Source organism: Gopherus flavomarginatus, chromosome 3 (genome assembly GCF_025201925.1).
Source record: "Gopherus flavomarginatus isolate rGopFla2 chromosome 3, rGopFla2.mat.asm, whole genome shotgun sequence".
NCBI lineage: Eukaryota > Metazoa > Chordata > Testudines > Testudinidae > Gopherus > Gopherus flavomarginatus.
The window spans coordinates 232,306,224-232,319,300 of NC_066619.1; the positions used below are offsets into that span (position 1 = coordinate 232,306,224).

Sequence of the window (13,077 nt, forward strand, 5' to 3'; positions counted from 1 at the left end):
ATTGTGAGGCTTGTTAGATACATTGCCTCTCATTTCTCCTACCTCTGAGGTTTTCACAGTGTCATCCACAGCAGCTTCCTTTTCCATGTTCCTCTGTGATATGTTTTCCTCACCTAATTTTGGAGGCTCTTTAAATACATGTAGTCGGGAGATGCTGTACAACTTTGCTAAACTTTTTCCTAACTTGTTTTCTGATTTAACTCTTTTGCCTTCTATAGCAGCCATTTTTTTATGGTCCCACGTAGGTAGGTTGTAGCTGCCCTCCCTTTCTTGTTTTCCTTCTCGTATTCAGTAACAAGATGGTGTCACCAACCTTGAATGTTATTTCCCCATGTTTATGAGTCTTAGTTTTGGCATACTATATTTGTTGCTTTTCTCGTGCTTTTGTAATATTACTAATAGCCAGTTTAGTTTCAGCATCACGACTAGCTTGAATTTTCATGATGTACTCTTTGAAGTATTCTTCTTCAAGTTCCTCAGAATCTGTTGGCTTTGGAAACAAATGGAGAAGGAGTTGTGTTTGTAAAAAGAACAATCGCAGAATAGCATATGCACCTGAAAGCTGAAGGACACTTACCGCCTAGTTGTCTGAGACTTGGTCTGGGAATCTTGCCTCAAAGCCATACAGTAGTCAATAGAGTGACAATTTAGTGGTCATGTTTGGTTTTATTCTCAAAGAAAATGCAATGTCACCAAGAAATTCATCCCATTTAGTCGCACTGTCATCAACCAACTTGCGCAATGCTTTGTAAAAAATGGTGATGGATTATTTGTGGGGGAAGGGGAAACGACTGTCTTTACTGAGAGAAATTGTATGCAATCGAAAAGGCATAAAGAGGCCATCCTGGTGCAGTGGGATAATTCCTTTTACTTGAAATAAAAGACAAGTTGAGTTTCAATGTACTAAACATTTGAAGCAATTTGTAGTTTCTGTCATAGTGCAATCTCCTTTCTATTAATACTGTAATTTTCCCTGCCCTAAAATTACCTTTTGATGGATTTGTTTGTGTTTTAAGCTAGTTCATTGATTTGTGAATGGTTTAGGTTGGTGAAGCTACGTTGTATTCCTAATTTTTTGCACATCTGTAGGTTAAGCTGAAAGGAAAAAAATGTATGCCATAAACTTTCCTTTGGACAGGTTTGGTGTGTAACCCTCACCCTAACCCTCTCCTCTGATTCCTTGCATGGCATGCTTTATATGTAAGATCACAATTATATGAAAATGAGGAATATGGGGTACACTCCCCCAAGGTATAAAATGTCACACATTCATTTTCTGATATAGCTGTACACCTACTCTTAAAATTTTTCTAAATAAGTCATGGTTTAAAAATGTATAATGTGTACCTTCTAGAAATTACACTTATGTCTAACTCTGAGTTGTGAAGAATATGTATTAAGGCTATAACAACCAACAAGAATGCACTTTTATCTAGAAAACCATGATTAAATTGAGTCTTCCTGACTCATGATTTAAATCAATTTGATTTAAAAGTTTGTGGGTTTAGAAAAAAAAGGTGTAAACATTATGTATACATTTATGTATGGTATACATATAAAATTAGTGGATAGTTAACAATGCATTATAAGAAATTGGATTCCATGGCCACAACCACCCCTGTCTGACCTGTTTGGTACCCTGCCTACGCTGCCAAACCATAGCTTCCCAAAATACAGTGGGATATCTATTCTTGGTGCACCTCACTCTGAATCTATACAAGTGTTTCTGGTGAGTACCCTGACTGCTGAGACAAAGAGTCCAGGATGCATCCACACGAGTGACATAGTAATCGTAAAAACAACAAGGAATCCGGTGGCACCTTAAAGACTAACAGATAAGATGCCACCGGACCCCTTGTTGTTTTTGTGGATACAGACTAACATGGCTACCCCCTGATACTTGACATAATAACCATAGTGACTCTGTGCTGACATAACTTGAGTTAACCCACACTTGAAGTATAGATATGGCCTTAGGTATATGAAATGTTTGGGAGAGATAACAGGAAAGTATGAGGGTAGACTAAAATTCATTAAAGTGTTCGGGCTCAAGGCATTGGAACTGGCTTTACTGCACCCTACAGGCTCAGGAACAAAGAGGCTCATAAAAATATCATATATTTATTAAAATGTCTTGACTCAAGGGTATATAACTCATGATTTTAGAATTCTTGTGGTTGTAAAGGTATCTTGGGGTTGTAGATGTGGGTTCATTATATTTTGAAAGGCAAAAGTATGAATGGGTTGAACAAAGATTTAGATCAGTCCCTCAGATAATCAGGGATGCAGGCCCATGCTCTGCATGTCGCTAAACTGTCCTTTGGCTTCCAGATGCTGGGAGTGGACAATGGGATGGTTCACTGAGTTATTGCCTGGTCTGATCATTCCCTTAGAATCACCTGGCATTGGCCACTGTCACAAGACAGGATACTAGATTAGGCGGACTATTGGTCTAACCCACAATGGCGGTTCTAATTTTCTGCAAAAATTACAACAGATTTTTTTTTCCAGGGAGAAAGACATTATAGGAGATAGTATACTGCCTTTATTGAATCTTAGAGAATCAAGCTGTACACAATGGCATGCGGAAAAACGCTAAGGGCTAGATTGAGAGGCAAAACAACAATTGCAAAAATGCAATCCCCATTGGTGGATTGACTCAAAACAAAGTTTTGACACTAGACCAGAAATTCAGTCAGCTCTAAAATGAGAAGAAAAAATTAAATTAAAAAAAATCGGGGAATTCAGGGAATCCCAGCAGCAGCAAAGACAATTTGGGAAACTGCTAGGAGATTCTATACAATCCAATACAGTGATAAGAGATTCTTTGTTTCTGAGGGATATGTGTAAAATGTTTCACTGAATTAAGTCTCAGGGATTATCTATACTGGCAAGTTAAAGTGCTCTAACTTGCTAGCTCAGGGATGTGAAAAATCACCCCCTGGAGTGCAGCAAGTTTGAGCGCTTTAAAGCGCTAGTGTGGACAGGCTCAGCTCCCAGTGCTTGGAGCTAATCTCCTCATCGAGGTGGATTACCAGGAGCACTGGCACCCGCCGCACCGCTTTGAATTTTGTAGTGTAAACATAGCTTCAGTAGGTTAGATCAGACAAAGAGGAGCTGCATTGACTAGGCATTGGAATGCCTGTGCATTTAAGAACCCAGCCCTGTGCCTGTGCGTGTGCCTTTAAGAACCCAACCCTGGGAAGCTGATGCTGAGAGGTGCTGTCTGTGAGAGGGGAAATAAAAAAAGCTGCTTTGCCCCCCACCATTTTTGCAAACACAGGTGTCTCAATCCTGCTGGGGTAACTGTTACCCACTGTGTCCTGCCTGTGCCGGATTTTGCCGTCTGTCACCCTCTGCCAGCACCTCACCCTGAGCTTAACTTCTGCTCCTCCCTCCAGCCCTGATTTTGTCCTTTAGCCCCATTCCTAATGCTGCCTCCAGCTGCTCGACCCCCCTGACCAGTCAATTTCCACCCCCTGCTCAGACCTTGGCCACCCCCCTGCTCCAATTCGCCCCCTTTGCCACTTCTTAACCCCTCTAAAAAGTGGTCAGCAGATTTTTACGGCTAATATGGGCAGGCTGAAGGACAGTGGCTTCAGCGGATGTTACTGAGCATGTTCAGTTCGTGTGACCATACAAAAAAGCCACTTTGCTCAAATAAAAAAGCCTCTGCCGCCCCTCCCCCAAACTATTTTGCAAAGCACTAGTGTCTCAGTGCAGGGGCGGCTCTAGCTTTTTTGCCACCTCAAGCATGGCAGTCAGGCTGCCTTCAGCGGCTTGCCTGCGGGAGGTCCTTGGTTCTGCGGATTTGGCGGCTTGCCTGCGAATTTCCACTTGGAGCACTGGTGCCTAGAGCCGCCGCTGTCTCAGTGCCACTGAGGTAACTGCTACCCACTCTGCCCCTGCTTGTGCCAGGGTTTTGCCCTCTGACACCCTCTGCCAGCGCCTCATAGGCTTTTGAGCTTACACAGAGCTCTTCAGGTCTAAAGAAGACCTGAAGAGAAGTCCTGTGTAAGCTTGAAACCTTGTCTCTTTCACCACCAAAAGTTGGTGCCTTAAAACATCATCTCACCAACCTTGTCCCTCTGATGTCCTGGCACCAACTTCACTACAATAACCCTGCATACAAATAAATTAATGGGCAGCTGGCAAGCTGAGATCACTGCCTATCATGCAGACCAATATTGTCTCAATGTTTCCTTGTACTCCCTCCTCTTGTTTGTCTGCATCAGTCTGTTATTGCTTGTCTTATACTTAGGCTGTAAGCTCTTTAGTGTCTTTTTGTTCTTTGTTTGTACAGTGCCTAGCACAATGGTTCCTGGTCCTTTTATTAAGGCTCCCAGGCACTACAGTAATACACAGAAATAAAAATAATAATGGTTATTTGTTCAGTGGCAGCTAAAACTTTAAATTTGATTATTGGAGCTGTGAGCCTTTTCTCTCAAGAAAATGAAAATGAAGTACTGTTGCTGTCTAGGGTGGTCAAGGGACATTTTTCTGCATTCTGCTTGTTCTAGTTTGGATGATTGAGCCAGGGTTTCTAATGTTCATTCTCTTGGGTTTTAGTGCATCCGACTCTCACTTAATTTTATAGGTTGAGTTTTAAAATAAATTAAAATGTCATTTCTGTCTCTAATCTGGGAATGTGAGACCACGTAATTTATTTTAAATTCAGAATACTAAGATCTAAATAATATTGTGGACAGTGCTCTTCCATCTGGTTTAAAATCTAGATCTGATCATATAGAGTGGAATTATTCTAATCCTTCACTACTGCTGCCTGTTGTTGATGTTTAGCAATAACTGTGACTTTGCCCAAGAATATGTTTTTTTTCTTGGTTCCCACTCTTCAAGCCATTAGAGAATGTGGAGCTGGAAAGGCTGTGCACTTGGACCATTTGCTCATATATGCATTGAGTCCAGGAATGCCCTTTGTATACACACACAGGCTTGTTTCGATTACATTGGTTGGGGGGAAACATAGAATTGCAGAAGTTGAGACAGTGAGAACAATATTTCCATCAAAACAATACATCCTGAAGGTCAGGTGGCCTGGTCATAAAAAGCTTGGTTAAACATGCACATGTACTGTCTTGTGTTAATTTGTTGGTATTTAAATGTGACTTCAGAGAGTAATCACTGATACAGGTCACCTTCCTTTTCCTACTCTCTCAGTATCTGTGTAAAGTGATTTAGCAATATGTCAATTGTATATTGCAATGAATGGGCAATACATTTTTTTATTACTGGATCAGAGTGTGAAGACAAAACATTGAAACACATTAATGATTGATCCTGGATGCCAGATTCATCAAGCTACATGTATAGCTTCAAGCATATAGATCTGATTTTTCTACTAGTTTTACTCTAGAGATCCAGAAGTGTTTAAATTTTTTACCTTTATATTTGCCTTTTCCTAAGGATAATTGGCTAGAAGAGCTACCTCTGTTTTTCATTCCAGCATTGCACTTTATAGCTTTTGCAAAACCTCAGACAACACCAGATCATCTCCTTGCAAAGTAAAACACAACACTTATAATGATGATCAAGTCCATCAGGAAATACTTGTCCCCACATTTGTCAGCTTTGATCTCAGGAATGCCCCTAACTTGGGCTAATGCAGCCCTTTATTCAGTTTTTGCAATATCATCCAAATGGATGACAGCCAAGTAATAATAATTAAAAAATAAATTATTTCAGTGCTCTGGCTAGACTAACAACCCAGCATATATGGTGAATATTGCAACAAGATGGGGAGCTCTCAACACATAAGCTAAATACAAAAATATTTTAGGAAAAAACTCAGAAAATTCATGTTGGCATAAGTTATACATGTAGATATTGTAGGAGTTTATAAATGTTCTAGGAATGTACACATAATGGCAAACATGGGCTCTTATTTCCTTCATCTTTTAGAGCTCTATCAAGCTACTTTTAACCAAAAGAATAGTCCGATCAAAGTAGCAGAATGTTTAAAATTAAGCAGATGCGTAAATGTTTAAAGCCTTAGAATGATTTTTTTCATTTATTTAAAAAAAACTTTTTGAATTCTCTGCTTTCTGTCTAGATATGTTGGAAAGAGTCCAGTAATACAGTGGGCAATATTTCACCTGAAGAGGCAGACACACCTTGGAAGTGATCTTCTATTCAACATCAACGATTTTTCTACAACTAACCTTGTTGGTATTTTTGATATTTGTGTTATAACTCTGCCATAATTGGTACCTGTGGTCCCAGTCTTGCATTTAGATACGCCCATGGACCTGTGTGTCCATGAAGAGCCTCACTGACTTCAGTGGATTCTGTACAGGTGCAAGGACTTGCCTGTGCAGATCAGATTGCAGGTTTGGTGCCCATGCATTTTTTGTGGCACAAATTCCTGTTAATTTCTGCAGGATATCTGGTTATGCAAGGATCAGACGGTATGCAATTATTAAGCTAGTTCTAATGAAGGATTGTTGGGCTTTTTTGCTGTATATATTTTGTCTAATTAAAATTAGTTATTTATTCCTATATAATCTTAAATCTTATCTGAGTATACTAAAAATTCTCATTTAAGATAACTGAAAATATTTATCACAAGTATTTTAAGATCTATTATGATTACCTAAAAAAGATGGGGTGGGGTGGGAGGGAGAAAAGAAGGTTCTCAACATGTTCACACACTTCTCCCAGCCCCCACCCCCACCTCCACCCCAAGTCATTCAGTGGGGTCAGAGTGGAACATACTTATAACAAACTCACAATGAAGTAAGTTGAAAGTCCCAGCCAAATTCTTCACAGAACAATTGTTGTTTGCATATTTCAATGCATTCAGATAAAATGAGTTCCTTAAAAGAGTTTTACAGTATGTGTGAATTATGTTCATTAATGAGTGAGCGTCTCAGAAATGTTAGACTATATTTGTTGAACAAAAATAAAACCACAATAAACACACAACTCAAACAGATACCCATGACTATTGTAGAAACCTTTATTCTATTTAAAGTACACCCAGTGTCCATAGAGACAAGTAGAATACAGTCAACAGGAATACATAGACTAATGTTTACATTTTTACTTTTGTTGTAGAGGGGAGATTTTGAAAAGCTGAAGCATCTGTTGTATATTTGCCCTAAAGAAAGAAGCCAGCAAGATCTCAGGCAGGTAAGGAAAATAAAGCACTTTATTTGATAAATAATTACTCCAGTGATACTAGGTAGGGCACAGTGATGATTTTCTTATGTCATTTTATTTTTGTAGGTCACCATTTAACTTATGGAAATATAATTTAAAAAGAAGAAAACTGCTAGTACAGCATGCAAAATTAGTGATTGTATTGAATTTTTAGACTGCTTCAACTGAAACTGATTACTACCTTGTTCTGTTCAGTCTTGAGTATTTGAGGGCTAATCGGTCTGATGTCAGTTTCAAGATCTTGAGGGAACTCCATCCAGATATATCTCTTGTGGTGTTAAGGGATAGCAGATCCCAGGCCTACAGTGCAGACACAGTACTAATGTAGTGTATGTGGGTGCCATGGAGAAACTTGACCCATATGGGTATACTTGATTATGCAAAAATTCTATACTATTAAGCTTATGAAGATAAACTCATATAATCAAATCCACTTCCTACTTCAAAAGTAATAAAGTAGGTTGGGTGATGGGTATCAAATAAGGAGAGGGAAGGAGAAAGAACAAAAAAGTAAAGGGAGGGAAAGGAAAGGAGTGGAGGGGAGAGGAACGGAGTGGAGGAGAAGAGAGAGCAACATCTCAGTTTCCATCTGCGAGGAATCAAAGATTTCTAAAATGTCAGACCAAATCTTTTCAAATTTGCTGGAGATTCCTCTTCTCCAAAATGTTATGCACTTTTTAGCTGTCAGGTCATCGAAGCCTCTGTGCCAATCTCCTATCCCTAGAGGCAGTCTGGTTTTCAATCTGAGCCTTTTGGCTACAAGCGCTGCTCTAGAGACGCAAGCTTTCTGTGAGTTGCAGAATTTCCAAGGTGATGGGATGTAACACAGCTCTGGGAAGTCATTTTTAAGGCAGTATCCAGGATCATATTAATCCCCCTGCCTACTTCTAGCCAAAAGGTCTGTATCCTGGGACAGTCCCAAAACATGTGAGCCAAAGTGGCTTTGGGAGCCCCACATCTCCAGCAGCACTCCATTTTGGTAAGCCCAGGCATTTTCTGCAGGATCAGCCTTAATCGTAGATCAGTAGAAGAGGTTTAATTTTTTGCAAGGCACTTCCCCACAGGCTAGGGTTCAAGGATATATGCCAATCTTTGTTTCAGGCCTGGGACAGGCAATCTAAATTAGGGAGTGTCTTTTGGACCCCAAAGTCATAACAAACTACAGATGATTGGGTAAACCTCTAGAGCTCTCTCCATGTCAACAACTATTCAAGAGTCTCTGGTGCTCCCAGTGCATCAGGACCAAATATGTCCTTCAAGAGATGCTTACGTTGCTGGTAATGCCAGGCAGCTACACCAGGTAGGTTGTATTGATTTTGGAGTGCTTGGAATGGGAGAAACTGATCCTTAATTAAGAGACCCAAACTGTCCCCTTATCCATACACTCTCTCCACATTAATGGCTTCTTGATAATTTTCAGCGCCGTGTTGCCCCCAAAGTATAGCATCGATTAGAGAGAGAGAGAAGGGATGGAATTTACATTTTCTAGCCAAACTGGCCCATGTTTGTCTGGTAGCCAACATTGTAGGGGACGTTTTACAATCAAAATGGTAGTAGCTATCAGCTGAATCCAACATCCCTGCCAATGGAAGGTGATGGATCAACTCCTGTTCCACCAGCAGCCCAGGGAGTGGTCTGCTCTGTTATGTTTTGGAGCGACAGGGCTGCCTGGCTGCTGCTAAGTCTGTATAATAATTCTGCAAGTTGGAAGTCTCCCAATTTCGTTGAGAGTTGCAGTTTAAATGAAGCCAGTCTTGTCCTCCTGCCCACGGGATTAGAAACTGGGAGGCCTTTCAGGATACACCATGTTCAGGGAAACACGCATTCATTTTGATATTATTCTGCCTCAAAGGCTAAGAGCAAGGGTTCTCCTTATGTCCCAAACTCTCACTACCTGAACTAAAATAGGCTCTACATTAATTTTGACCAGATTCTCCATCTCATTGGGATGATTTTCCCTAAATATTTCATCCATTTGGGTTGCCAGTTAATGTTCCAATTATCATAGGTTCCCCTATGAGCTTGTTTACTTACACTCAGAATTTCCAGTTTTTTTCCAATTGTTTTTACAGCCCCAGAGGCATCCAAATGCATTAATAAAATTTAATAGGCTAGGAACAAAATCTTCATGTTTAGATACAAGAACAAAATCATTATCAGCATAAAGCATCATCTTGTGCTCTTGTTGGCCTATTCTGATGCCATGTATATGTTGACTTGTATACATAGCAGTGGCTAAAGGTTCTAGGGCTAAGTCAAACAGCAAAGGTGAAAGGGGAAAACCCCTGTCTTGCACCTCTGTGAAGTGGAAATGATTCTAAAGTAATGCCATGGGTGACAACCCTGGAAGAGGGATTCATACAAAGAAGTATAATGTAAGAGATAAATTCGGATTTGGCAGTCAATTTAGCAAGCATATAGAAGGTAAACCATCTTTTAAAAGTGTTCTCTGCATCCAAGGAGACTGCAGTTTTGATGGACTCAAGAGCCTCTAGCTGCTATGATGTCAATCATTTGACACAAATTGTCAGCTCATCTGTTTAACTTGTTGAATTATCTCTTAAAAATACTTAATGCTTACCACATTAATGCAAACTCCAGAAAACATCAGGCCTGCATTTTCAAACTAGGATGCCTAAAGCTAGGTATCTAATAACATGAATTTAGATACCCCACCATAGGCATCACTGTGTGAAAACACAGTCCATCAGATTTTACCAGAGCTAATTAAAGTGCTGTGCTATATTGTGCGGGGAGGGAGGCAACTGCCCTGCATGGTGTCCATTCCCCTTCGCTCCTCCCCAAAGTGCTGCTTGCGCACTGGGACATGGAACCACACCAGTTCTGCACAAGGGAACTCTTCACTGCCATGAATAAGGGGGTAGAATTTGCTCCTTAGGGAATGTTCCATATTCCTGTTTGTACTGATTTTGTGTGATCTTGCCAGTCACAGAACTATACAGGGTAAATAAAGAATAAAGTGTGTTTTCTTTACCTACATATCTCAATGAACAATAAAGAGAAAAGTGTGACTGCATTATGAATAATTTTGAAATCTTGCAATGGATCTTCACATATATATCAAATATATAGGGTAAAGTAATTAGTTAAAGAACTATGAAAACAGTTTGGATACTAGGGTGATGAATAGCCACATTAGAACAAATACTTTTCTGAAAATTTAGTTGTTTAGACTTTGATCATACTTCAGAGAAGATGTATAGGATCATAGCCTTCCCCCTGCCTTAGAAACTGGGTCTGGGCAAGGGAAGGATAATATTTTTATGCACTTTACATTTTAATATCCCTAAATAAATTGGGTAATTGTCCATTAGTATATGAGAGATAAAGAAACCTACATTTCATTTTGTTCATTTTAGAGATCAGATTTTTGTTTAATTGTTCCAATATAAAAAGCTTTTATGTAAACAGAAGGCTCATTCTAAAGCATCTGACAAATATTGACAAAAGTTGTTCCCCTTTTGAAAGACTGCATTATGTGAGTTGTGTGGAGGTTACTGAGAAGCTAGGAGTCTTTTCACACTTCAGATCTGAGTCATTGCCAGCCACTTGTTACTCACAGTATAGTAAAAAGGAAACATTTTTTTCTAAATTTGATAAATCTGCTAATGATTTAAACCCCATTAACTGATTGACCATGGATCTATAGTGTCTTCCCGTTCATAATGTGGGATTTTAGCAGTAGTTTGGCCTTAGGGATGCTTTAGAATGAGACTTGGCATTAGAGATGGATTTAAGCTTCTGGATCCACCAAAATTTCAACATTCCCCTTATTTTTTGAGTCTTCTCAGACAGACCCTTTTCTCCATCTGCCTACACTGACAGCAAGAGTCTGTCCCTCAGTTCTACTTCCTATTGATGGCAACAACCTCACCAGGATCTTCCTCCTACACAGGCAGCCCAGTCCTGCTCTGCCAAATCTATCCTGGACAGACTGTTCCTTGCTCAATTTTCCCACTTCAAGGCCCCTGTGAGGGCTGACTCTTTTCTATCAAACCAGTATCAAAGCTGGCAGTCTGTCTTCTTCTTAAGGTACTAAATGGAATGAATTTCACTACTAATGGGGTACTTCATAAACTGTCACAAGGCAGAATGGCAATGTGGTGAGCATCAGTACGGCCTGTTCTCTTATCCTCCTTCCTCACACTATGACATGACTTGAAAGACTGAGAGGAGAGACAAGTCCATAGTGCCCCTCTTACTTGCATTATCCTGCTGCTGCAGCATCAGGTGTTTGCCCAGCAGAAATCAGTCAAGAGGCTTGTTGCCTCCTCTAGCCCTTCTGATTTGAGAGGCATTGGCTCACCTTTCCTTCTCCCTTGAGCCTAAATTTGGTCTCCTACCAGTTTACCGCTAACAGCAAAATCCAGCTGTGAAGTGTCCATTTACTGCTGTTTTTCTGCTTCTCTCTGATGCACTACCAGCTACTATAACTGCTTGAGTACTGGAACTTTTTAATTTGGATTCCTGTTCCAGGGATCTGCAGGCAATCCACCTTTACATGGTTCTCTTCCAGACTTGACCTAGCTAGAAACTTTCAAATTTGTATATTAAATGGTCCTATCCCAGAAATCTCATTTATCGTAATATAACTTGCTGGATCTCAGAATGTAAAAATAAAAAAGTAGCAAATTTGTTAAAAACTATATAGATGAAAAATATTCTAATACAGACAGATTAACTGATTGTGCAGCTGAAAGTGAGATTCTGACGTGCAGCAAACGTTCTTAGTGCCAAATTCTATACTAATATATGTACATGTGGCACCCTTTAATTAAGTCTGGAGTAACATCCTGGGGCCACACTCTGCTCTCAGCTACAGCAGTGTAAATCCAGATCAACCATGTTGACTTTTGTGGAGGTACTAGTGGTGTAAATAAAGAGTAAGTAAGGGCAGAACTTGGCCCCATGCCCATCAGGCAAGCTCGAGAGTAGAGTCACATTCTGAGACAACAGACAGGGTGAGGAAAGGAAATGATAATAGTAATACAATAATGTGGTTACTAAATCATGACATTCACAACAGAGAATCCATTACATTCTGGGAAAAGTCTTAAAATATAGAGAAAGCCCAATGCATTAGGAAGAAGCGTGATGCAAAAAAAAAGTACCATTTTCCTTTTTTCTTTATGAACAAGATCTTATTTTAAGGGGGTTCAGATGACTTTCTGTTAGCAGTATCCTCTCAGTCTCAAATTTGGTCCCGAATATATATGCACACAGCTCAAGTCTCCCATTGAGTGTAGTGGTGCTTGGAGCCCTCAGTGAGTATGGAATTTGGCTCTCAAAGCCCTCAACTGGAGGCCAGCTGTTCTAGTGGAAGCTGTGGGAGGCATGGTACCTGAAGTAGGCCCAATGCTTCTTGGTGCTGTTGCGAGGGCAAGGAAAGTGTGGCTACTCTACAACCCGGAAGGAAGGGAAATCATCCACTCCTCCGTATTGTCTGGTGTGGAAAATGGGGCAGGGCCATGGAAACCAACAGCAGTACTAGTCTTGCACAGAGCTCAAGTGCTGCTCTTGTGCCTGGATCCAACACAAGGGCCAGGGAAATGGAAGATTCTTCCACCCTCTTCCTCTGCCTGGGCGCACACGCAGGGGCTCAACTCAGTCCTGACCACAAGTGTAGTTTACAATTTCTTTTGTGTGTTATCTGAGCCTGTTATTAAATTAAAGTGTGCTGTCTTTTTTTCCCCCTCAAGATTCAAACATGTCTGAAGAAGAACAGAACATTTCAGTGTTTACCTAATAAAACACAGCTCCAACTTTGCCATGCTGTAGTCTACCAAGAGTAAGTAAGAGACAAGAATACTATATTGGACAGATGAGAAAATTAGGGCAAAAACAGGTGAAGTGATTCACCTGATTTCACTAGAAAAG

At 40.2% G+C, this 13,077-nt stretch overlaps 2 protein-coding genes across 3 annotated transcripts in view; both read left to right on the forward strand.

Annotated features, from left to right (window-relative positions):
- The window catches only part of LOC127048325 (uncharacterized), a 172,382-nt gene that overhangs the window by 119,425 nt on the left and 39,880 nt on the right, over positions 1-13,077 (forward strand). The gene's annotated exons all lie outside the window — the stretch shown is intronic.
- Positions 1-13,077, forward strand: part of LOC127047392 (uncharacterized) — a 96,132-nt gene that overhangs the window by 2,707 nt on the left and 80,348 nt on the right. Inside the window, exons 2-4 of the mRNA XM_050945507.1 lie at positions 6,071-6,182; positions 7,075-7,149; positions 12,900-12,988. Of these exons, the coding sequence (XP_050801464.1) occupies positions 6,071-6,182; positions 7,075-7,149; positions 12,900-12,988 (276 nt within the window). The remainder of the gene's footprint in view (positions 1-6,070; positions 6,183-7,074; positions 7,150-12,899; positions 12,989-13,077) is intronic.